Here is a 26,035-nt window from a genome sequence, read left to right as displayed (position 1 = left end):
AACAATTTCAAAAATAAGTAAATAGATATTATCTATGCCAAAATAAACAATATTTAATTGATATACACTTCCTTACCTCACTGTTATTGTACAAACAGTCACCAATTCTTCCTCTCCTCCTCTTGTCCCTTTCTCTCCTCTCTAATCCTGCCCCTCTTATCTCGCTGCTTTTGTTTTATTTTGTGTGATCACTACAGTAGCTAAAGAGGCCATTTTTTTTTTTTAACTTTACTTTGTCCAGCCGACACGTGAAGCTCCCAAGAGAAGCTTGTGGAAACTTTCCAATCTAATCATTTACAATAAATATATATATATATATATATATATATATATATACACACACACTAAAGGTATTAGTATATATCCACTACACGTACACCCAACAAACACATACAAATCCCACACATGTCACCTCTTTAAATTAATTCATTCAACTTCCTTATTTAGCTAATCACAAGCACATGCCTGGAGTTTATTACTAAAAGACAAAGGACTTGTCAATGTTGTCTTTTTTTTTTTCTTTTTTTTTTCAATAAGCTAACAATACTTAAATACAACACATATATGTTTTATATGTAAAACATCATCACTAAAACATACTTCCATTACATTCAATCCACCCACACAAGCACAATATCACCCACGCCTAACCCATGTTCATCCTTATGTATTTGTTTTATTATTATTATTATTATTATTATTTCTTTCTTTCTTCACTCACTTGGCTGCTACAATTAATCTATAAACTTTAACCCGACACCTAAACTTCACAAAATAAATCACTTTATAAAATATTCATATATAAATCATGTTTAATTAAAATAAAATTAAGCTAATTTTGTATTTGTTGAACCAGTTTAAATTGGGCAGAATGTATTTTCTCTTTTAAAAACTTCCCAAGTATTCTCATACACTCACAAAACATTCTAAAACACTGTTCTCATCATTCCGGAGTGTATTATGAACATTTGAATTTTTTCAAATTCGCATCTAATTTTCAATCTTGAAATTTTAAACCGAAAAATTACAATTCGATCGGACTTATTTTGACAACGAAATTAATCAATTACAAAATAATTATCTTACAAATGATAGTAGTTTGGTGATCTTATGAGTTATGACATCATCTTTTTATATATTCCTAGCTCCATTATATACTATTTAAAGTCAACTATCCCAACAATTGAGACATACCACTTCATCTCTAAGGATTAGGGTGTATGTTACAGTTTACAAATAAAAGTTGTCCAACTTTTTATGACCAGCTTCGGACCATAATCAATCTTCTGCGTATAAAAAAAGCTCATTTAGGCATGTAATTCACCTCTAGTGGAATTCAAAACAATATTTATCTCATGTTAACATATCAAAAACTCAATGTATGAATATATAACCAATAATGAACCACATTCATGAATAATTTTTTAATATTAAAAAAATTAATAATTGACCTTTTGTGGTAGGAGATGTAACTTGGGTATGCCAACTCAAACCCAACTCAAGTCCCAGCTCGATTTTGTATAAACTTGAACAATTATGTTTACAATTAGGGTTAGACTTATTAGGTCAAAAATTCTTAATCCAAACTTAATTAAAGTTAGACTTAGGTTGAGGTGTCAACCATTCCAGTTCAATTTGAACTCGAATATTATTTTTGCAAAAGTTCATGCGCCATGGTAGATCATTAAGAGTTTCACCAGCTAAGATTGCACTGACCGACAGCCCTCATCACTGGTGTAATCGTCGGAGCAGTGTCTAGTCGTGGCTTAAAGTAGTGACTTGCTGCTCTAATAAACGCCGGCAGTGACCGTGACGGTCCGTACCTTCTTCTGCTTCACCCAGGTCGCCCGCGGCAATCTGTAATCCAGTCTTAATGGCGACCCAGGCCTCTACCGGAACCAAAATTGTTCCCTTAATTATGATTTAGGGAAAGAAAAATAAAACTATACCCTTCAAATACTAGAACATATTTATTCTTGTGCCTTTTTATACGAGGGGCAGAATGTAGAAAAGAGAGGATCTTTTCCCAATGCATCATCAACATCAAAGCTTCATACATAAAAACTAAAATTGCGACAGTAATTTACCTGGTTATAAAATTCTGCAAATTTTTTGTTTCCGACTCTAGGATATCCGAAGTTATACATTGTCACAGAAATTTCCCCATGCCTAACAGACATGAAGAAGTAGAAAGATAAATGGAAAATACTTCCATCCTGCGCATCCTCCCTGATGACGTGGCCACATGTGGTTATGACATGTGTCCAATATCAAAAATGGGTTTTTTGCGGGTAAAACCCGCTTCCTCTCTTCTCTATCTCTCTATTTGCGGCCTCCTCCTCCCATTACATCACCGGCATCATCCTCAACGCCTTCGCGGTGGTACACTCGGCCTACACCATGGCTCTCAAGAACACCGTCGCGGTCCTCTCTGACTATGCCCACGGCGAGCGGTGATGGTTCGGGCTGTTCAGATTTTGAGAGAGAGAGAAATCCAATAACCTGACTCGGTTTAGCAGAGACGGGACTCGGACGAGTTGGGGTGAGTCGCGTTTACCAAACTGTGCCTCTCCTAACCTGTTGCAGAGACGACATTGCTTTCTTCTTCCTTGCAAATTATATAATCAGGGGTGTGATATACACACAAAAGAAATATTTTCTTCTTTTCAATTCGATTGATGGGTATGCAAGAACAAGAGGATTTTTGGGGAAGATTGTGAATTGGGTTTTTAGGGATTATAAATCAAAACTTGAGTTTATAGAAGTGGGTTCATGAAAAGATGTAGAACCAGTGAAGAAACACAACAGAGAAAGATTGAAGAAGACAAATGCGCAAAAGGGTTGTGTAAGTCATAGAGATCGGAGAGTTTTGCTTGGCAGCTGACGATCTAAAAACATTAGAAACACTAATCTCAGATAGAGAAAAAAAGAAAAAGAAAAAAGAAATGAACGCAAAGGATTTCAATAGATTGAAAACTGTTAACAATCTAAAACTCAACCAAAAACAAGAAACTTCGCCCAAAAAAACAAAGGTGGGACAGGTGGTGCGCCGCCGTCGGAACTGAGGAAGGCATCAAATTGATGAACTTGATAATCAAATGCCCAACCCAGAACTGAGGAAGACATCAAATTCAGCTTAATTTAATTATAGTGATAATGGAAAGGCGCAGGCTGAGGCAATGAAAATTTGGGTCTTCTGCATTTGGAGAGAGAGAAGAGACTGACAGGGGAAGCGGGTCTAACCCGAAAAAATGGGTTTAACCCATTTTTATTATTAGACACGTGGCGTAACAACATACGGCCACGTAAGCAGGGAGGATGAAGTTCATCCTCCCTGCGCAGGATGGAAGTGCTCAAGATAAATTTGCATCCAAATTACCATTGATATCATTCATAAAAGAACAACCAAAATCACTATCTCTTACAGGAAAAACATGTGATAATCTCATGAATTTTTAAATATATCATGAATATCAACTTGACCTTAATTATATGGATTTAAAAATTTAGTTAGTCACTTTTAAGTTATTTTAACAAACTTGATCTTTAAACACATACTTGAAGGGATTAATTGAAATAAATAAACTGAATTTCACATTATTTAAATAAAATAACACCATCAAGGTTTGAGAAGGCAATTGATATACCTGTTTAAACTATGTTATAATGTCAGGTAAATTTCCTTTATTAAAGTTTAAGAGTAAATAAGATGGTAAAAGATACAACAACCAGCAGGACATCCAGTACATATAAAAAGAAATTGAGAATACCAACTCGGGTAAGAGAAACACATAGTCCTAGGTCGTCGTTCTCCATTTTTCCGGCGACCCAAGCGTGGTCGCGTTAAGGCAGCCAAAGTGGGTCGCCTATATGGTGACCCTTGTCAATTCTATAATGGCGACCACCATTAGGTCGACATTGTATCGATGTGCTTAGCGACCCAACGACTAAGGGAGGACAGTGATCATTCGTCGCCTTCCTTGGAGGTTACTTTTCCACTCACCCATGAGTGCAAGAAAGAGATAAGTGACAACGCGAGCTTGAATTTATTTTGGAGAAATCAGTGCTTTGATCCATATGTATATATGATCATTGAATGCATGGATGATAAATCAGTGGAGCAAGCTTGAGTGAGAAGGAAACAAAGCTTCATACGCTTCAGTGCAGGTGCGGCATATATATATATATATATATATAAAAGAGGGTAAAATAGACATTTCATTCCCTCTTTTAATATTGTCAGTCAAATTTTTACAAATGTGAAGGGTCTCTTTGAAAATTCGACAAATCACAAGAAATTTAACTGAATTAAACCTTAATTTTTTTAAGTCATATATGAAAAGATCTAATGCAAAAAAATTATAAGTCAAAAGTATTCTATTATTTATTAGATGGATACGAAAATATATCTAGTCAAACATTGATATATTAAAATAGGTATTTTTATTTTATTTTATTTCATATGTATATTTAGTTAAAAATGACATACATATGTAAATAAATAAATTAAAAGGATCCAATAAGAACTACAAAAGCAAAGAAAATTTAGATGGTACCAAGCTATTCCTTTTTTTTTTTTTTTTATATATTCTTCCTAGGTTGACATTTGAGGTTTTCAGTACTTTTTATTCACTTTGCTTTTTTAAAACAAAGAAAAGTAATATGGTATATTATTATTTTATCATATAGTAAATATAATATTATATTAGATAAGTACAAGAAACCCCTTGAAGGACACCCCTTGTGCAACTCACCTCCTGAAACTACAAATAATTCCCTCAAATTATGAAAATGTTGCAATTTAGGACCGGGAAGACATATCCGGTTAGTTTCCATGGCCGGAATTTGATAAAGTCATTTTTGCCCTTTAGTAAAACGTGGTCATTTAACTCTTTAAACATGCTTTTAAAGTTGATTAATTGATGTGGCCCCTTGTAATCTGAAGAACCACTAACAATTCGACACATCACCAACCTTATCACCATTAACTGCTTCTCTCTTCCATTCATTCTGTTTTTCATTTTCTTTTTCCAAATTTTATTTTTTACCGTCGTCTCTTCCATTCATTCATTCGCGTCGTATGGCACTCACGGAACTGTTGGGTCACTGAAGCTCTTTGAGACTTCGATCTAGGTCGTTTGAAACTGTGGCTCGCCGGAGCTCATCGCTGAAGTTTCTGGGTTTGTCTGAAACTCACGGTTCAGAATCGCTGAAGCTTTTCCAATGGATTGAACGTTGATGCTCTTCAGGTTTGGTCGCTTCTCAAGCCCTCTATATAGAGCTCTCAGTTGGGTCTTCAATGGAACTCTAGTTCAGTTGAAACACCTCTCCAGACCATTTTTCTTAATTATCTTGTCTTGGCAGCTTCGGTTCGGAGCTCACCGATCCAATTTCAATGGACACTGCTGCTCGGAGCTCGCCAGAACGGATGGGTCATTGTAGCTCTGCACTTGTACGTTTTCATCTTTGGTTGGGCCGGTGGTCATTGAGTTTGAAGCTTTCTGATGGTCGGTTTGATTTATGCGGTATAGTCGTTAATGCTCATAGCTTCTCGCCGGTTGAATTGTTGTACTTAACCTTTTCCGGCCAGTTGTCACTGTTCTTTATTCTAGAAAAATAGAAGGCAATGCTATATAGGTGCAGATAGCCCCTGTCCATGATGAAGTTTAGAATCAAATAAGAGTAAGGGCAAGAAAAGTACACTAGAGTTATTTGTTCATCCAGTAAAAGTTCAATGTTTGGTTGCCCCTCATACTTAGATCTTTTGCGAGGGAGAGCCTGTGAGAAAGGAGTCACCTCATCAATTTTCTCTAATAATAACACCTTCGTTTTAATTAAAAACCTCTTTAGTGTTGAAAAAAAAAACCTCATCTTTGATATTATTTTAATACTCATTCATCCAAATATATATTTCATCTTCCCAATTTTGTTTCTCCTTTTAGCATCTTATACAATTTGTTGGTTTGATCTCCGAAGCTCACTGGCTTGGTCTTTGAAGTTTACTGTTCCGTTCAAGGCTAAGAATTTATGGGACATATATACATATAGGGCATGTTTGGTTGGGGTTCTAAAGATTATAAGAAGGGCAATTAGATCTTTTAATTTTCATAAGGGCGGCTTTATGGTTATTTAATTTAAATTGGGTTGTCACGTGCCATTTTAACAATCAAAATTCAACCTACGGCTGCCGGAGTGAGAAATTTGCACCTAAAAAAGTTAGTTGAGGGGATTATTTGTAATTTTTATATTTCAAGGGGGATATATGACTGACGGCTTAATGAGACTACTACAGAGTCCAGTCTGAATTTTTTGGGGACCATAGTAATATAGTTTGAAGGTTTACGTGAATACACTGGACTTGGGAACAGCAGGACAAATTTATTGTTTGTTTTTTTTGGGTACCTAAGACTAATTTATTGTCCTAATGCGGTCAATTTGATGGGTGGATAGAATTTGGTGCATGGTCTGCGGATCAAAAGTAAGATATTAATATTTGGGAAAATTACATATAAATGGAGTCAAAGTTTCATATTTACTTAGAGACTGAATCAAAGTTCCATATTTCTCTAAAATGGATTGCTGAGGTAGCACATGATTTTTTACTGTTTAAAAAATTGTGGTGCCTAAAATGCCCTTCCCTAATAAAAAAGTAGTACCTTCAGTTCAAAAAAGTAATACCTTCAGTTCAAAAAAGTAGTACATTCGGAGAAAAAGTAGTACCTTCGCGAGTGTTTAAAAAACATGGTACCTGGACGCCAAAAAGTAGTACCTTCAGTTCAAAAAAGTAGTACGTTCGAAGAAAAAGTAGTACCTTCGCGGAAGGGTATTTTAGGCATCACAATTTCTAAACGGTAAAAAACCATGTGCCACCTCAGCAATCCATTTTAGAGAAATATGGAACTTTGACTCAGCCTCTAAGTAAATATGAAACTTTAACTCCATTTATATGTAATTTTTCCTTAATATTTCGTGCATTTTGTTTTGTTTCTTCACCTTTTGGTTGTATTCAATTTGTTTGGTTTATCATCCAAAAAAAGTAAAACGAAGACTAATCATTTGTTTCCTTTTTTTTTATTTTTTATTTTTTATTTTTTTTTCGAATAATTTGTACTTTCTCTATAAAAACAGGACGAATTTCTCTCTAATTCACAGGCTTTGTTCTCTGCTTCCCTTTTTATTGTTTCTCGTTCAACTTACGCTAAAGAGACGTGGGAACTAGAGCTGTAACTCGTTAGAGCTATATCCACAACTCTGTAAGTGTCTCTCTGGACATACATATGCATGCATTTATTTATGAGCAATGATACTCTGGTCGATTTTTTTAGAAACTGATCTGTTAACCCTTAACTCAACTCTCTCTCCCCGATAACCCTTAACCCAACTTTCTGTTTTGCACCCGTCTTCTTTTGTTGCTCAGAGGAAAAAAAAAAAAAAAAAGATTCAAACCAAATTGATTGAAGAAAAAAAATCTACTTCTACTTTAAAATTGTTAGATCGGGGAAAAGAATCCATGTTTGCAATGGTGGTGTTGATTTGTTGCGGTGGTTTTTTTTTTTTATTTTGATTATTGATTTTTTTTGTGGGTTTGGATTGTGGTGGTTGTCGGGGTGGAGATTGTGGCTGGTTTGGGGTGATCGGGTGAGGATGGTGGTGGTTAGTGGCTGTTCATAGACAGGAGAAAGGGAGGCCAAAAATATAATTACCCAAAGATAGGTGACTGATTAAAACAAAAAGCAAAACAAAGAGAAAGAAAGAGAGAGGAGAAAGAATTTGTTATCCTGTACCGGACGACGGTGAAGGTGACAGTGACGGGAAGGGCAATTGGGCTGCGATGGATCGAGATTGGAAGTGGGTTTTGAACCCAGAAGTGCCATCCTTCAGCTTGTGCCTGATGGATTAATTCTCTCAAAATTTTCAGCTAAGAGGAAGTGAGTTGAGGGTAAAACAAGAGAAGGATAAAGTTGGGTTAAGGGTTAACAGAGAAAACGTTATGAGAAGAGAGAGAAACTTCAATTTCCTTAGTGCTCCCGAATCCAAAGAATAAGACCTCATGCGGCTAAACATGAAGAGCGCGTGAGTGCTACTGCGAGAGTCTCGCAATAGCATTACTCTTTTTTCAACATGTGTATGAATTATTCAACGTAATAACTATTCACATTTTACATGTTAAGAATTTTTTTTTTTAACTTTTTAAAATTTAGATTTGATGCCACTAACAATAAAAGAATGCTTAAGCATGAATTTATTTTTTCTTTTGATGTCAAATTTGCACGCGCCCTCATCTAATTGGCAAAAAAACAAAAAGGTACAAAATAAACTATACTTGAATCATAAACAAATGAGATCTGTTTATTTTAACAAAAAAAAAAATGAGATATGTTCATATTAAAAAAAATTGACTTGATACAAGTTATAATTTAAGCGAAAAGTTAAAAAATATATTTATAATAATTTTTTCTTTAGAAAACCTATGAATGTTTTAGTAGTATTTAGAGAAATTATATTAGAATTTGACGCATCGCCTTTTTGTTTTAGGAAAAAAAAGGAGATGGCACAATTATCTGTCATGAATAGTATATTTTTTCTAGAAGGTTAAATAATTGGTATATTTCATTATCTAATTCTTTAGTTTTTCTTATTCTTATTTTTAGTTTATTATTTAATGACCAATTATTTTAAAAAAATTGTAATTATACTATATTAAATTTTTTAAAATTTTGTAATTATACTATATACTTTTCTGAAAAATTAATTGTGTAATCTATTTTTTAATAATAAATAGTGTGTACTTCGGTTATTTTTTTTTTATTACAAAAATATTTGATTTATAACTTTTCGCTCAATAATAAATTGTATTTAAGATATCATTTGATATATGTAGATCTCATTATAATTACTTTTTATAGAAAAAGTTATTGGTATATGTTATTAATTTAGAGCAAGTAAATATAATTAGATAGAGCATATCCAAATTTGACATAAGAAAGGCATATGAATTGACACTTTAATTAGAAGTTTTTTTGCTTTCTTTTTTTTTTTTTTTTTTTTTTTTGGGTTAGTGGTAAATTTTGAATCAGTCAAATGATTTTCTTAACATGCAAAATGTAAGTATTTATTACAGAGAGACACATTGAATAGTCAATAAACGTGTAAAAAAAATAATAAAGACTTTAGGCTCTATTAAGCCCTAAACAATCGAACATAATATCATTACTCTTTTTTTATATTATTATTATGTCTCAAGTAAACAGCAATAGGACTTATTATTCGCATGGCGAATACTATTTGCTAATGCCGACTGTGGATGTAGGTTATATGCATAAACAATGTTATATCTTATATCTTAGTACGTGTTTTTTTGTGGTAGGAGTTTCTGTCAACTCTTGATTATGTTTGTGGTTTGCGAGTGTTTGTCATAACAATTCATGGAGCTTAAGTAATAACTCTCTTCCCCATTTTCACCCTAATTTTCATATAACATTTCATGGTTTAGAAATCATTTTTATATTACATGTAATTAGAAAACTTGCAATGCGATTCATCCACCTTGTTTTCTTGGTAACATGAATACGGAGGGTTGCTTTTCGCTGTTAAATATAATAGTTATGCTTTTAATCGGGGATGCTTATCAGGCTGCCAAGCCCTGCTCCGACTTGACGTCAATAATTAAATTACTCCTTAATGACATAGGTAAGGAGACACTTCGGGGGATTCCCGCGTTAGGCAAAAAAGAAGGCATTTTCACTCATTTCGCCTACCTTCTCCAACCAGCTATTTTGATACAATACTACTAAGCTGCTCTTTTGGTCTCCCTAGAATGCCTTTATACCATTATATATAAAAACACCATTTATTCTCTCTTTTGTTGAGAATACTTTAATTATTTTACATCAATTTTGTTTTTTTATTTTTTATTTTTATTTTTTTTATATCTTTCTTTTTTTTCAAATAGGAAACTTTAGTCTTGTAATTATTCTACTGACAATATGTCCTTGTTCGCAAAAAAGTTAAAGATTAGGAACTTTTAAGAACTTATAAGTAGTTATATACCCTATTTGCATACTATAAAGGCAATGGCGAATTCAGGAATTGTCAATGGGGGCTAGTATTAAAGATAAATTTAAGTGAGGTCAGATGCTCTGGTAGCCCTTCCCTCTCCAATTGCAAGCTTGGATGTTTTGTGATCTATTAACCGAAAAACTTAGAAGCCTGACCGTTTATACACATATCTATCCATACCAGTTGATGTATTAGGGATTTATGACTTATTTGGCTTGGGCCTGTTTGATGAAATTATGAGGTTTCAGTTCTAATTGACAACAAAGAGTCGATCCACATTCAAATAAGATTCAAAGCTTTATATTTTATGTTATCCAAACTATATGATTATTTGTCAAACTACTAAATTAATCTAAATTAATTACCTTATATATGCCACAGCAAGCAAGCATAAATCTAGACAAATGACGATGGAGTTCCCAATCCTGTTCTTCCCAATTCTATTCACATTCCTGCTGTTTCTGTTCATGGTACTGAAAACCAAGATCAGTTCATCTCCAAAACTGCCTCCTGGGCCATGGAAGCTACCTCTAATAGGTAACATTCATCAATTTGTCGGATCTCTACCCCATCACCGCCTAAGAGATTTGGCCATGAAATATGGACCTCTGATGCACCTGCAACTCGGACAACTTCCTATTGTTGTGATTACTTCAGCAGAATTTGCCAAAGAGGTGATGAAAACACATGACATCATCTTTGCTAGCAGACCTTTTATTTTTGCTATGAATATCATATCTGGGAGTGACATAGCCTTCGCGCCTTATGGGGATCACTGGAGACAACTTCGAAAAGTTTGCATACTGGAGCTTTTAAGTGCCAAGCGTGTCCAATCATTCCGACCCATCAGGGAAGAAGAGGCCTCGAATTTGATCAAATCTATTTTGACCCATAATACAGCTGGATCTCTCATAAATCTCACTGAAAAAGTTTTCTCCATGACATACAACGTTGTTGCTAAGGTGGCCATTGGTAAGAAATTCCATGGGAAAGAAGAATTCTTATCACTTATTAGGGATACTATGGAGGTAGCAGGAGGTTTCAATGTTGCTGATCTCTTTCCTTCAGTTAAAATACTTGGTTTGATAAGTGGGCTAAAGCCTAGAGCTGAGGAGATTCATCGAAAAATTGATCAGATATTTACTAACATTATTGATGAACATAAAGCTAGAGATGGTGAAGTTGATTGTGAAGACTTGATAGATGTACTTTTAAAAGTTCAGGAGAAGGGTAACCTTAATATCCCCTTAACTATGACGACACTCACGTCAGTTCTCATGGTTAGTACATTTACTTTCTGCCAATTCTATCAATGAATTAGCTTCCACAAATATTTACTTTTACAATATTCTATACTCTTAATTCTAACTCAATTTCAATGCTCTTTCAGGACGTATTCACTGGAGGGATTGAGACATCATCCTCAACTGTAATCTGGGCAATGTCAGAATTGCTGAAAAATCCAAAAGTTATGGAAAAGGCACAAGCTGAGGTGAGACAAGTTTTAAGTAAAAAAGGAGATATTGTAAATGAAGATGACATCCATGGATTGAGTTACTTGAAGTTAGTTATCAAAGAAACTCTAAGGTTACACCCTCCTAGCCCTCTGTTAATTCCAAGAGAGAGCAGAGAGACATGTGAAATCAATGGATATGAGATACCTGCAAAAACCAAAGTCATTGTCAATGTATGGGCAATTTGTAGAAATCCTGAAAATTGGAGTGATCCAGAGAGCTTTCATCCAGAGAGATTCCTTGACAATTCAGTTGATTACAAGGGGACTCATTTCCAATTTACACCATTTGGTGCTGGCAGGAGAATATGTCCTGGCATGTCGTTCGGGATAGCTAATGTTGAGCTTCCACTTGCTAATTTATTGTATCACTTTGACTGGAAACTTCCTGAGGGACAAAAGCCAGAAGATCTAGACATGACTGAGGTATTTGGTTCAGCAATTAGTAGGGAAAGGGATTTGTGTATGATTCCTGTTGCTTATCATCCTTCAACTCGTGAGTAAGATATTAAGACAAGAAGGTAGAAAGCATTGGATGGTCACTATTGAATTTCCAGTTTCGTGTGAGCCTCTATATATAACAATATAGATGAAAGTAAAATAAGAACTGGTGCTATGTGGACTTCCATAGAAAATTGAATAAAGAGTATTATGCCTTTTTGGTGTTTTTTACTGCGAAGATTTACAACAGTTTTGAGATTTCAAAAGCTTAGCTCTTTGAGAAGTTCAATAAACCTCTAAAATAGTTTTATTTGTTTATTTATGTAAAGCCATGGTTCAAATGCCATAAGCTTTCCTTATTAATTTTTGGATTGAAAAAGATTTAGAGTATTATAATCGTAAATTAATAAATTTAGAAAATTTTTATTGTAATGGGTAGGGTGTTTCACGTTCCAATCTAAAAGGTTAAATTATTAGGTGGGTTAATACCCAATCCATTTATACGTACCCATTACATTTCTCATCCGAATCCGATATGGGACAAATCCCACTTGTAACATTCTCCCTTGTACGAACTCCTAAGGCCTTTGTTTTTATTTAATAGAAATAACTTCGCTTTTTGATTTTTTCGTCTTATTAGAAGAGATAATTTTTTTCGAATCCTTCTTTTTCTTTTTCATTTTTGATCTTGACAAAATCGATAATTTCTTCAATAAAAATGTTTTTTTTTGGATTTTTTTCCGTCAAAAGAGATAATTTATTCATTAGAGATTTTTTTTATTAGATACACACACACACACACACACACACACACACACACTAGTGTTCAATTGCTGAGCAGGAACAATATACTCACTTTTACTCATAGCCTTAGGATCTAATCCAACGGCTATTGGGGAGAATAATTATTTTAGGAAATTAATATTATTTTAATTAGCCATTAATTATGAAATTAATGACTATATTTGATACATTCTTAATATATATATATATATATATATATATATATATATATATATATTTAACAATGAACTGCCATCACCCCACCTTCACTGTCACGTCTACTCGGGCACCACCTCCCCCACCACACCACCTCCACCACCACCACCACCTATACCACACCACCTCCACCCAGACAGATTTGATGGCTACTTTTGACTAAGAATTACCAAATCTAGAAATTAATTAGCGTCCTTATAATTATTGGTGTATGTGGTGGTGGTGGGTGGCAGTATTGTGGTGATGGAAGTGGCAGTGTTGTGGTGTGGTTGGGGGAGGAGGTGGGTGATGGTGACGGACCGACAATGGTGGAAAGGGACATAGTTAAAGTTTAATCAGATTTAAAAAATTATTATTATTATTTTTAAAAAATAGTATCCAATATAGTCATTTCATAATTAATAATTAATTAAAAGAAAAACAATTACCTAAAATAACTATTGTTTCAATTAGTCGTATAATTAGATCTTAAGGGTATTCTTCTGAATGATGCTGGAGGCCATGTGCAAAACCTGAAAGGCTGAATTGAGGTGATGGCCACTGACTTGCCTTGGATTCCTTTTTTGAAAAGCTTGTCTGTCATGAACACCGAAAGGTGCTAAAAGCCTGAAAATGGAGAATTGTGGAATAAAATTTTAAACTATAGATTTTGCCTTTTTTTTTTTTTTTTTTTGAAATGAAATGATGATTTTTGAGAATATTGTTTACTGGAGCTGTTGGGTAAAAATACCAAAACAGTCATCTTCATTGGGTTGGGCCAGATCTGTTTGGGAACCATGGAAAGAACCTGAGCCTTCACTTCTGTTGGAGCCCAATTTTGAGAAGGTTATGGGATTGACTTGGGCTAAAGCTTCCATGAGGAAGGCTTTATACTCATCTTGGGATTTTGCTGAAGAAAGCTTTGCTTGGGCCTGGCTTTTGGATAGGAGGAAAGCCGAAGACTCTCCTAAGCCAGAACGTAATATTGCAAGGTGCTTTGAGAACCATTCAGAAATTGCTTTTGGAGTAACATCTTTGATAGAGAATTGGTCCCACCATTTGACTTTGAAAATCCTTCCTAGAAGAGGAAGATTAGAAGGGGTTTTAAGGATTTGGAATTGCCATAGAACTATCCATGACAATGCAAAATTTGCAAAAAATAAGAATGATTTGGGAAATTCGGAAAGCTTAGGAGGAGCTTGGAATTTTTCATTGAAAATTGAAAATCCCTTGGACACCGTTTCAAGGATGATTTCTTGGCAGGGACCAAACATATGCCACCAGTCAATGAACCATCTGGGGACATTTAGATTGAAATTCTTTTGGAAAAGGATAAGCCAGGAATAGCTATAATCTTGATTTTAGAAATAAAAGGTATTGTACCAGGCATCCTGATAGTCCCAGTAATTGAAAGTTTGAGGGTTGTGAGGCTGAGAAAATTGCCTCGGAGCATTGATGTTTTTACCCCAGGCTGCCGGAGTAAGGACTTTTTGAATGGTATATGTGGTTTGAGAAATGAAAGACTCATCACCTGGTTTTGAATGAGTTCGAATTATGATGGAATCAGTGTCTACTAAAATAAACTCATAAAAATTTTGTGTTTTCCGAAAATCTGATGTTGGATAATGAAAACCTTTGACAAAATGATTTTGAGAAAGTAAAATTGGGTTTTGGTTAAAAAGTTCTTTTTCAACCACACAAATGGTTGATGAATTTGGTTTTTGAAAATAACGAGATTTTTTGATAGTGGGATTGTTGACCACCACTTGCTGTGAAACAGATCTTGAGGAAATTTGTTTATCTGATGCTGAAGAAATTGCAGCATAAGTTTTTTGAAGGGGAGGAAAAACTGGTTGTTGGGATTGTAAGTATGCTTGGATGGGGTCATACTGGATTGGGGACATGTCTATGACATGTTGGGGAATTGTGGTTAGGGCTGAAAATTGGTTTGTAATTAATGGAGATGGACTAGCACACATAGCTTCTTCATCTTCCTCGACTTTATCATACCAGGTTTTTTGGGAAGGGTTCTGAGAAGAGGATGATTGTGCATATACATCTTTTGTTTTGTGGGGTTTTGTGCTTGCAACTGAGGCTCCTCTACTTATCTTGGGAGGCATAGTAACCGCCCTTAAGCTCCTGCTTTTCCCTGCAAAAATTCCCTGGTGAGAAAATCAGGAAGAGAATTGTTTTCTCCTATTATATATTCAATATCAAAGTCAAATACAGAAAGAATAGCTTGCCATCTGGCGAAAATTTGTTTTGAGGCTATGTCATGAACATCTTTCTTTAAAACAGTTTTTGCAGATTGGCAATCAACACGAACTAAAAATTTTTGATTTAGTAAGTCACTTTGAAATTTTGAAATGCATAAAACTATAGATAAAATTTCCTTTTTGACTGTAGAGTAATTTTGTTGTGCTTGGTTCCATATGCCAGAGGCGAACTGAACTAGTTGTTTCTTGTCACCTGTTTTTTATTTTAGGATACCTCCATATCCTTATTCAGATGCATCAGTTTCCACAATTTTGAAGGCTTCTGGATCAGTAATAGATAGGCAAGGAAGGTTTTTTGCTTTGCTTTTAAGGATTCTGACTGTTTTTGTATGCTCATCGGACCATGGGGGAGGGGACTTTTTTAATCTTTGGCGTAGTGGAGCACAAAGAAGAGAAAGATCCTTGAAAAACTTAGAGAGATAATTTAGGCACCTAAAAATCTTTGAAGCTAGGTTTTGTCTTTAATTTCATCAGGGAATTTATCAGCAAATTGGATGGATCTGTTGATTGGGATGATAGTTCCTTGGTGGATCTGGAGACCTAAGAACCTAATCTTGGTCTGAAACAAAGTTAACTTTGATAAAGAAAGGACTAATCCATTATGCTTGATGGTTTGAGCAAATATATTGAGATGTTTCCAATGAGCATCTATAGAAGAAGAAAATATTAGTATATCATCAATATAAACAATTGAAAAATTCGAAAGATGAATAAAAATATCATTCATAATTTTTTGGAATTCTGAAGGGGCATTTTTTAATCCGAAAGGCATCACATTCCATTCGTAATGGCTAAAAGGAACCGTGAAAGCTGTTTTGTATCTATCTTTTTCAGCAATTTGGATTTGCCAAAATCCTGACTTGAGATCAAACTTTGAAAAAACGGTTGCATGAACGAGACGTTGGATTAGGTCCTTTTTATTGGGCAGGGGATACCTGATCCATTGAAGAACTTCATTGAGGGGCTTGTAATTGATAACTAATCTGGGAAAACCTCTTTCTATTTCAGCATTCTTTTGGACATAGAAAGCGGCACAGCTCCATGGGGAACGGCTTTTTCGGATGAGGGATTTGTTTAATAATTCTCGTACTTCCTTCATACAGTAATCAAGAAGTTCTTGACTCATTTGGCTAAGATGGGCTTTGGTAGGGATATCCTTTTCATTGAAAGATTTTTCATAAGGTAATTCAACAATGTGTTGTCTTTTGTACCAAAAAGCGTTTGGGAGATCAGAGCAAACCTGACTTTCAAGTCTTAATCTGAACTTTTGAATAGAGTCTTGGAGACTTTTTTGACTGAGTCGTTCATCAATCTGTTTGAAGATTAGTTCTTGTTTGAGAAAGTCTAAATGCTTTGTTTTGCTTTCAATCCTGTTGACAGCAGGGACTTGAGTAACATAGGAATCCTTAATGGTATTGAGATCCTTGGTGTCTATAGGATAAGCAAAAGGAAAGCAAATTTCTTGTCCAACTAGACTTGTTGAAATGCCTTGGCTATCAACTTTGAATGGGTAAAGAAGAAAAATAAATGGAGTTCCCAAAATAACAGGGGTATTGAGGTCTTTGACAATGATGAAAGGTGTTTTAATACAAAGACCCTGATTACAAACATGGGCTTTGGTTAACTTGTACTGAACAGTGAGTCGTGAACCATTAGCACCTTGAAGCCGTTCTTTGGTTTTCTCAAAGTATTTTGTAGGGACAAGTCCTTCATTGATACAATTGAGATCAGCACCGGAGTCAATGAGAGCCACTGTATGAATGGTATAGTCTTTGTTGATGACAATTTTTAGATTAACATGCCATTTCTGAAATGTTATCTGGGTCAGAAGGTTAATGTAAGTCTCATTGTCCTTGGTGGGATTTGCAAAAACTTGTTGTTCAAGTTTTGCAGAGGACTTAGGTAGTAAGGCATCTATCTAGGATTGTTGAAAAAGGATTTGGCTTCTGAGGGTAAGAATATCATGAGCAGTGGAATCTTTCAAAGCCTTGCCCTCTTGCTTTAGGAGTGAAATCTCTTGCTTGGTTTGTTTAATTTCTTTATAGAGATCTTGAATTGTAATTGGCATCTGGGGTCGTGTACCAAATCTTTCAAAGATATCAGTAAGGTTGTAAGTATTTGGTATAACAACGGGAGCTCTGTCATTTCTTTGGCCAATGTTGTTGGTGAATTTAATCAAGCATTCCTTGCGTTGATCAAGATCTTCTATTTTGTCAATGAGTTCCAACATGAATTCTTGGTCCTTAGTAATCATACAGATGCATTTGGTTTTAATAGGTTGGTCATCCATAGATGGGTTGGAAGAATCGGAATCATAATATGTATTAGCATGATAGTCATCTTCTTGAATACCATTGATATCATGTTCGGATTCTTCATCTGAAGAGTTTAAAAGAATTTGCATCAGTTGGCTCCTGACGGTTTCAGGGAGATTGAGTTTATTGATCTTCTGTTTGGCTCTACAATCGCGTTTGTAGTGACCCATCTTGCCACACTTGAAGCATTTTATATTTGCTTTTGAGGTGGCAGGTTTCTTTTGAAAATGTTCTGGAGGAGGGGCATTTTTCTATCTATTTTTCTCAGAGGAGAGATATTTATCTGCAAATGAGGGTTTGCTCTTGTTATACCATGACCTGTTTTTGTATCTCTTGGGAAAAGGCTTGCGGTAGCGGGTGTGACTTTTTCGTTTGGAAGGAGGGGTTAGGTTTTCGAAGCCGAATTATTGGCAAAAAGTTCCTAATTCCTTTCGGCTAGTGGCATTCTCATGCTTGATTTACTGTTGGAGTTTGAAATCGGTGCAGAGAGCAATTCCTTCAGCTGTGATGGTACTGATGATGTCACCATAGGTGAGGGAGTCATAAGGAATATGGCCATTGTGTTTTGATCTGAAATGCTTGCGAATTCTCTCAGCAAAAAGATTGGGGAGTCCAGCAATGAACTTTTCTTTCCAAAAGGCTTGGTTACAATCAGTCCTGGTGAGGACTTTTGAGAGGAAGACATCCTTGTACCATCTGAAATCTTGAAGTTTACGACATCGAAGGTTGGCTAGAATTTCTGAGGTCTTGTCTCTAACAATTGAGAGGTTACCGAGGAACTGTTTGGCGATAGAGAAAATGAGAGTAGCAACTGCATCTTCTATATCTGCACCTTCTTCTGTTTTGATAATTGTTCCTTTAGAAGTTAACAGAGTTAAGAATGGCTTGTCGTTTATCTGGAGTGAGGATGTTGTCCCACCATCCTTTGAGTTGGCCTGTGAATCCTCCTACTAGGAGTTGTGCTATAGCATGATCAGAAGAGTCATTCTTGGTTTTGTAAGCAGTGCTGACCATTGTCATTTCTTGAAGTGTATTGAGAATGTGATACTCAGTTTTGCCATCTATGTCTCATTCATAAATGGTACCACTATGATAAGCAGCTTAGGAAAACTGGCCTCGTTCTTCGATCTGAAGGTCAGGGAAAGTTGGCCTGGGATAATAATTTCGAGAAGAAGTTGGTTCTAAAGTATTAACGTGTTGGTTCTGGAAGACCTCAGTAATTTCATCAATTTCAGTATCAGTACCAATTTCTTAGTCAAGAGTATTGATGGCTCTAAGAGGTCTTTCAGGCGTATCAAGAATCGAAGTTGTGTAGGTCATAAGGGATTCGATACGCTTAATCCTGTCCTGTGCTTCTTCAATGGCACTACATTTTGATAGTTGTTTAGACAAGTGTAAGGGGATTTTATGGGGCATGAAAGGGGGAGCATTATCAGATTGAATGGGGATACTTTGTTCTTTCTGAAGCAAGGTTTCCACACGAGAAAGCCGATCGCCAAGTGTCTGGAGGTGTTGGTTTGTGTAGTTATTTTGTTCCATGATGCTTCGGACATCACGGGTCATGGATGTGGTATTGTCATTGGTGACTGCCTTTGTCTTGAAAGGAGAAGCAGTAAGTGTGACTGTTCCTGACTCCTTTGTCTTGAATTCGATTGCCTCGGCTGGGGGATAGATGGCTTCAAGAGCCTCACCACGTGATGTTTGCCAGGTAATGGTGGATTTGGTTGTGACATTTAAGGATTTGATTGTGGAGAAATGAAAATCAATATTGTTGTCGAGACAATATTTTTCAAACTATGTGAAGAAAGGGGCTGAGAACTTATGTTGTATGTAGAAAGCATACCACTGTTCTCTAATAAGGATGGTTTTTTGAGCTGAAAAGGTTTGGAAATATCATTGTCTTTTGGAATCATTGATCGCAAAGTAGAAATCTTTGCGTAAGAAGTCTTTATCGATCTCATAAACCTTTTTTATCATGTAGAGCTGATGAACCTGATGATCGGGATCTTCAAATTGAGAATCATTTGGGATGGAGGGGAATCATGATGATCTTCGTTTAGGGGAGGGTTTTGCAGACCTTTGTTTTGAGAACTAATTTGTGTAGGTAAAGGAGTGCTGCGAAGAGGATGGATGTCTTCTTCCTCAGTCTGTATGCTAACATTGTCCTGGTAAACTGGGTTAGCAACTTCTTTGTTTTTAACACCAACGAGGTTTGGATACCTTGTAGGCATTCCTGAAAATGATTTTCAGGAAGGGGCTTTTGAATAGTTTGAGGAAGTAGCATGAGAAAAAGAGGATCTAGAACGTTCTATTTCTTGGATAGAAGGTCTAGATTTTTCTATTTCTTGGATAGTAAGTCTATTGGGCCTGTTAAAATTAAATCTAACCTTTACCGTGCCATCAGAAAATTGAGATATTTGTTCCAACCTTTTATGCTCGATCTTTGAAGAAGAGCTGCATGCTCGAGAGTCCACTCTGTCGGGAAGGTGACTTCATTCCAAGTGATGGTCCTTGGAACATAAGTTTGTGAATTTTGTCACTAGCATGAAAAAGAAGGGTTTCTCCTTTGGGAGACTCACGAAGAGCATGGGGGTTGACTTGGGTTGTATAGACTTTGTAGTGGATTCTATAGACAACATTGAAGGGTATGGCTCTATCTATCATTTTATAACCACTACTTAAAACATTGAGGGTTAAAGTATGAAGGATTGTTGGATCATCAAGAGCTACTGAATAATTTGGAAAACAATTGAAGTATTGGAAAAAGACTAGTTCGGCAAACTCCTAACAAAGAGGTTTCAAAATCGAGATGCCTATAATCCCTTAGAGTAAGCATGATAGCAGTGTTAAGTCCCCTTGAGGTAAGAGGTTTAACTGCAACTTGGACAAGCCCTATATGTAGGAATTTGTACTTCTTTTTGTGTTATACTATGGCTCTTTTTTGCAAAAGTTGGATGACTTCAAAAGGGTTTTTGAGAGAAATAGTTTGTTTAACAGTTTTGATGGAGTATCCTATTTTGAGATTGAAAGTCAAAGATTTGTAAATATCCCTAATGGGAACCTTGGGTATATTCCAAGTATCCCACTAATCATTCTGACCACTAATCAATATGCTGTTCTTCTTGGTTAACTATCACTCTTCCTCCAAGAGGAGCTGATGATGTCGAAGACATGCTACGGTTGAAAAAACTCATTGAACCTTACCTAAATGACCGTCCATCTAACCAACCCAAAGCGGCACACCTAGCCTAAACGGGATCCAGGTCCGGAAACAGAAATGAAGAAAGGTTAAATGGGCTTAATCACCACCCGATGGCTCTGATACCATAAGCACCCAATATATATATATTTGTTTTTGGTCCAGTAAAAGAAATAACTAAGATATATATATTGTCTTGTCAAAAGAGGCCTAAAATATTTTAGATTAGAGATAAAGACAGAAATTTTAAAGGCAGTTGTGTTATTTATTTTTATTTTTTATCATTTGAAAGGCACAAAGGCCATGCTAGGAGGCAGTATAGAGGCATAAGCTAAGCCAGATAAAGGCATACAAATCATGAAACAATACAATAAAATGAAGAACAGGCTCCAGATTTGTTGAGAAAGAGCCACCGCTCTAGAACGGAAACCACCACGGGAGAAGAGCAGCAAACTGGAGGGACCAAAGGTCAGGCCATCATCAAGGCAACAACTCCAAAACTGCATCCACAAGGCGCCTCCACACATCTAACTCCACACAATATCAAATCAAGCCAGGGAAAACAAAAATTGACCTAAATCAGAGATCTAGCCGAAGGGAAAATAATAGATTCATCCTGTCGAATCTGAAACAAACCAAACAAGAGTAGATCTAACCATAGAAAACAAAAAAACGACGTGAAAAACCACTCACATGCGAACTTATTGTGACACGCCGATGTTATTAACATGTGGGAGGCAAGCAAGGTCACTTCCCCATTCCCATGGAAGGGAGCAGGGAGCAAAGCAGAATGGGCTGAGTGGCTGCGGAGAGAGATCAGTTGTGTTATTTAAAAAAGTTAAAATCAATTACTTGTAAAATTAGGGTTAGAATTATCATTTCTTCTAAAAATAAAGTCCAAACGTAAAAAAGTGAAGTGCAAATATAATGTCTCGTAAAGAAATTATTGCTATCTTATTTCAATTGCAATCTAAAATATAAGTGCAAGGCTATTAAAAGGGTGCCCTCTTTAGTATACTATCTTATTTCAACTATAATTTAAAATAAATTTATGTGGAAGTTGTAAATGAATGTGGAAAGGGACTTTAGTTTTCTATTACATTAAGGGAAAAAAAAACATTAAAAGAGAGAGAGAAAGATCTTAATCGTTTCTTTACCTTTCACATATTCATTTCTCCCTCGCACCAAGCCTAGCAAAATTAAGATATCTTGGCATAATTAAGGAAAAAAAAAAGGAAATAAAATAGATATCTCAAAACTCTTACCTCTTTCAGGATCCAAGGTCATGATAATCTAGTAATAAAAAATTACACCGGTGATGAAAAACTACTCCTCCAATTTATTATTGTTATTTGTAACATCCAAAACTAAACATTCAATATAAACATAATCAATCATCCAAATTTTTTTTCTTGCTGAGTGCAAAAGGAACAAATCACAATTATAATATCCTTCTTCCAATAACCTTTTACCTTTTATTTTAATCCAAATATTTAATTCTCTTGTTTTTTTTTTTTTATAATTTTTTTTAGCCTTTTTATTATTAGAGAGTAGTAGTATGATTTTTTTCTTTATCATTTTTCTTTCTTACTATAAAATTTTCTCTTGTTTCTGAATTTTTTTCTCTATCATTTATTTTCTCTGTAAAATGTAAACACTTACTCAAAATCTCACTTTTTTGATTCCATTGTGGAAGGTATAATTTTTTCTTAACTAAATATCCTATCCTATAAAAGCTTTTGGAGGATATGGTTGTTAACATAGTATCAAATCTCACCCATTTCCCTAATAATTAAAATTGGTATCAGACCTCACCCTTTTCCCGAATAATTAAAATTGAAACATGCTAGACCAAAATAAGGCAACAGACATGAGGTGAGGTCTTGATGGATTTAAATATTAAAGTTACACCCTCTCGCTTAAACTCTGAGAATAGATGGTTGTTAACAATATATATCGACAAGTGATCTCAAGAAAGTAAATGTTGTCTCAACAAAGGTAAACTTACATAACCTAGCATCTTAGTAGGGGCCCACTGAATTTTTTTTAGTATAGTAGTGATTTTTCCTTTTTCGAATTATATATCTATGAAATTTTAATATTGCCCCACTAAAATTACCAAAAATAAAAAATTCTATATTGCAAAACCTTCTGATGCAAGAGGCCACCACCATTGTGGCATTTGGTACGATCAAAATGTATGCAGTTAGCCTTACCTTCACGTACAAAGTGATTGATTCCTATTTCAAATTAGTGACCTTTAGTTCACAATAGAACAAGCTTACCGTTATGCCTAGACCCAATCTCAATTTTTATTTATTTATATATAAATAGTAGAATAATATGTTAGTACATTTTCTAGACTAAAACAAAAAAAAAATTGAGTTCATAAAACTTCTTAGATTTAAAAGGTTAATGCATTTAGTTAGATAAAATTTACATTCACACAATGATAGTAGTTTGAATAATGTGATCTTATGGTAATCTCTTTTTTGTATATTTCAAACTTTACGCGATACTGATTCAACCAAAGAGTTTCTAACTCAATGGTATAATCTCTCCATCTTTAAAGAAGAGGGCATGAGTTTGAACTCGTACATGAAAAAAGTATGTCTTAATACTTATCATACTAGAAAATATATATATATATACTCTCTTAAAGAACCACTCCAAAAGTTGAGACATACCACCTTAATATTATATTGAAGGCAAAAACACAAAAAATCCCCCTGAACTATCAAGAAAGTAAAAAATAACTCCCTAGACTATCTTGGGTTGCAAATCGAACCCTCAACTATATAAAATGTTGCAAATGAGACCCTCCCGATTACCGGAGCACATTTACCGGAGTCTGTTGAGTCGAAATTACCGAAATAACCCCACTTATTATATTACAAAAAAAAGATTAAAAAAAAAAATCCTAAATGTCAAATACCATATTTACCCCCAAAGTCTTAAGTTGCCATAAATACTACTATGCATATAAAATCCCATAAATGTTGTATAATGGATTAAATAAAATTCTAACAAAAAAAAAAAAATTCCATAGAAAGTGGTATAATGGATTAAAAATAAAACTAACAAAAAAATAATTTCCCATGAATGTGGTATAACAGATTAAAAAATTAAGAAAAAAACAAATTTCCCATGAATGTGGTATAGCGGATTAAAAAAAAATCCTCATGCATGTGGTATAACAGATTAAAAAAATTAACAAAAAAAATAATTCCCATGAAGTGGTATAACAGAAAAAAAAAAAAAAAAATCCCATTAACGTTGTATAATGATGTTTTTTTAAAAAATTCCCATGAATGTGGTATAATGGATATATATATATATATATATATATAAAATTCATGTGAATGTGGTATAACAGATTTTTTTTTTTTTTTTTTTTTTAAAATCCAATGAATGTGCTATAACAAATAATAAAAAAAATCCCATAAATGTGATATAATAGATTAAAAATATATATATTAACAAATTTTTTTCCCCATGAATGTGGTAAAAACAAAAAAAAAAAAAAAAAAAATCCCATGAATGTGGTATAACGGATTTTAAAAAAATTAACATAAATAAAAAAAATTCCCATAAATGTGGAATAACGGATTAAAAAAAAAGGGTAAAGTGCAAAAAATCCTCCTGAACTATTGCCTTTTTCCAAATAACTCCCTTGAACTAAAGATTGCCCCCTAAACTATTAATTTGTTGCAATTAAGGACAAAGTCATCACAAAAGACTATTTTACCCTTTGTTATTAAATTTTTTATTTTTTATTATATTTTATTTTATTTAAATATAATTAGACCATTTACCTTAATTTATAATTAGTATCAATTTGTCATTAAAAAAAAAAAAAGATTAGTAACTACCATTTTCTAAAATGATTAACTTATTATAATACTGCTTATTAGACTCACTTTATAAACATTTAGTGCAAAAAAAATAACTTATTTTTCATGCAATATTCATGTAAAATTAATAAATTACGTAAATAAAAGATATTTTTTATGCAATTTATTAATTAAAAATTAAGAAATTACTTAAATTATTTCAAAATTTCTACTTAAGATTTTTATTTAAATAATTAATTTAAAAAAGTAAAGGTAAACTTATGCAAATTTAATAGAGAATATTCCATCAAATTAGTATGAATTTTTTCATAATTTTTTTCAAGAAGAAAAATAGATCAAGTGTAATTCAATAAGAAAGGGTACTATGGTCATTTAAAGAAAAATTGTCAAGGCAATGGGGCATTTTGCAATTAAATGTGATAGTTCAGGGGGTTTTATGCACAAAAAATGCTTGAAAGGGGGTTATTTGCAAATTTAGACATTGTTTAGGGGGTTTTCTTGCACTTTACCCAAAAAAATAGGCAAAAGTGCAAAAAAACCCCTGAACTATCCAATTTTTTGCAAATACCCCGCTTAACTACCAAAGTGTGCAAATACCCCCCTAACTTCCACCGGATCAGCTTTCCAGGCATGTGTAATGCCACGATCCTGTTCAAAGTATTATAATGCTGAAAATGCCCTTTTTTGTGACCGTTATAGCCTTGTGGCCTATATAACCCCATTGTATGTCATTTTGCCAAACTGTGTACTCATTCTCTCTCTGCAACGAACTAAAAGGGGTTTTGGACAAAGGTGAGTTTTCTTATGCAATTAAATTTATTTATAATACATATATATTAGATTTGAATATATATATATATATATATATATATATATATATATATATATATTTATAATACATATATATTACTTTTTTTGTGTTAGTTTTTTTCCTTCGGATGCATGGTAGTGTTTAGTAGTTAATAGTAATTTTTTTTTTTTGTTAAATTATTTACGTGCTTGCAATATGTATTGTAGTATTGATATGGAGCCATCAAGCAATGTATTGTATTGCTATTGTGGAATAAAATCGCCTTTGAGAAGAGCCACTGCACAAATAATCGAAATCGGAGGTTTTATGGATGTAGAAGGTATCCCATGATGTCTTGTGGGTTCCATAGATGGGTGGACTGGAACCATATAGAAAGAGAACTGTCTATGAGAACCATATCATTTTGAGAGGCCAAATTGCTATGAGAATTGGTTATGAGAACCATTTGGAAGATGAAACACTGCCTATTGATGGGAGTATCAACTTTGTGGGTGCACCACCTGTGCAAAGTAATATTGGGAATCATGTAATCACAAATTTGGTTGTTTTTATGTTGGGATTTATAGGATGTGCTATTGTAATGGTTATT

The 26,035-nt window shown here is 34.3% G+C and overlaps 1 protein-coding gene across 3 annotated transcripts; it reads left to right on the top strand.

The window, feature by feature from the left end:
- The first annotated feature begins 4,896 nt into the window (after positions 1-4,896).
- LOC132312252 (desmethyl-deoxy-podophyllotoxin synthase-like) lies at positions 4,897-26,035 on the top strand. Of its 3 annotated transcripts, XM_059810547.1 has the most exons (4): positions 4,925-5,249; positions 5,365-7,253; positions 10,441-11,339; positions 11,450-12,244. In XM_059810547.1, exons 3-4 carry the CDS (start codon positions 10,464-10,466, stop codon positions 12,074-12,076), a joined length of 1,503 nt encoding a protein of 500 aa, XP_059666530.1. In that variant the 5' UTR covers positions 4,925-5,249; positions 5,365-7,253; positions 10,441-10,463; the 3' UTR covers positions 12,077-12,244. The 3 variants fall into 3 exon arrangements, 2 of the variants coding, with proteins under 2 accessions (XP_059666530.1, XP_059666529.1); XM_059810546.1 differs by having other exon boundaries at positions 4,928-7,253; XR_009483225.1 differs by lacking the exons at positions 10,441-11,339; positions 11,450-12,244 and adding an exon at positions 25,653-26,035 and having other exon boundaries at positions 4,897-7,253.

Source organism: Cornus florida, unplaced genomic scaffold (assembly GCF_030987335.1).
Source record: "Cornus florida cultivar Cherokee Brave unplaced genomic scaffold, ASM3098733v1 CherokeeBrave_3.0.0_Hap2_Chr06, whole genome shotgun sequence".
Taxonomy (NCBI): domain Eukaryota; kingdom Viridiplantae; phylum Streptophyta; class Magnoliopsida; order Cornales; family Cornaceae; genus Cornus; species Cornus florida.
Note: the sequence above shows the minus strand (reverse complement) of the source record. Positions and strands in the feature narration are given on the sequence as shown.

What these genes read in the sequence shown, in the direction of transcription:
- LOC132312252 (XM_059810547.1), top strand. Translation starts at nt 10,464, where the DNA reads ATGACGATGGAGTTCCCAATCCTGTTCTTCCCAATTCTATTCACATTC. An exon ending in CACTCACGTCAGTTCTCATG is followed by an intron (nt 11,340 to 11,449) that starts GTTAGTACATTT and finishes ATGCTCTTTCAG; the next exon opens with GACGTATTCACTGGAGGGAT.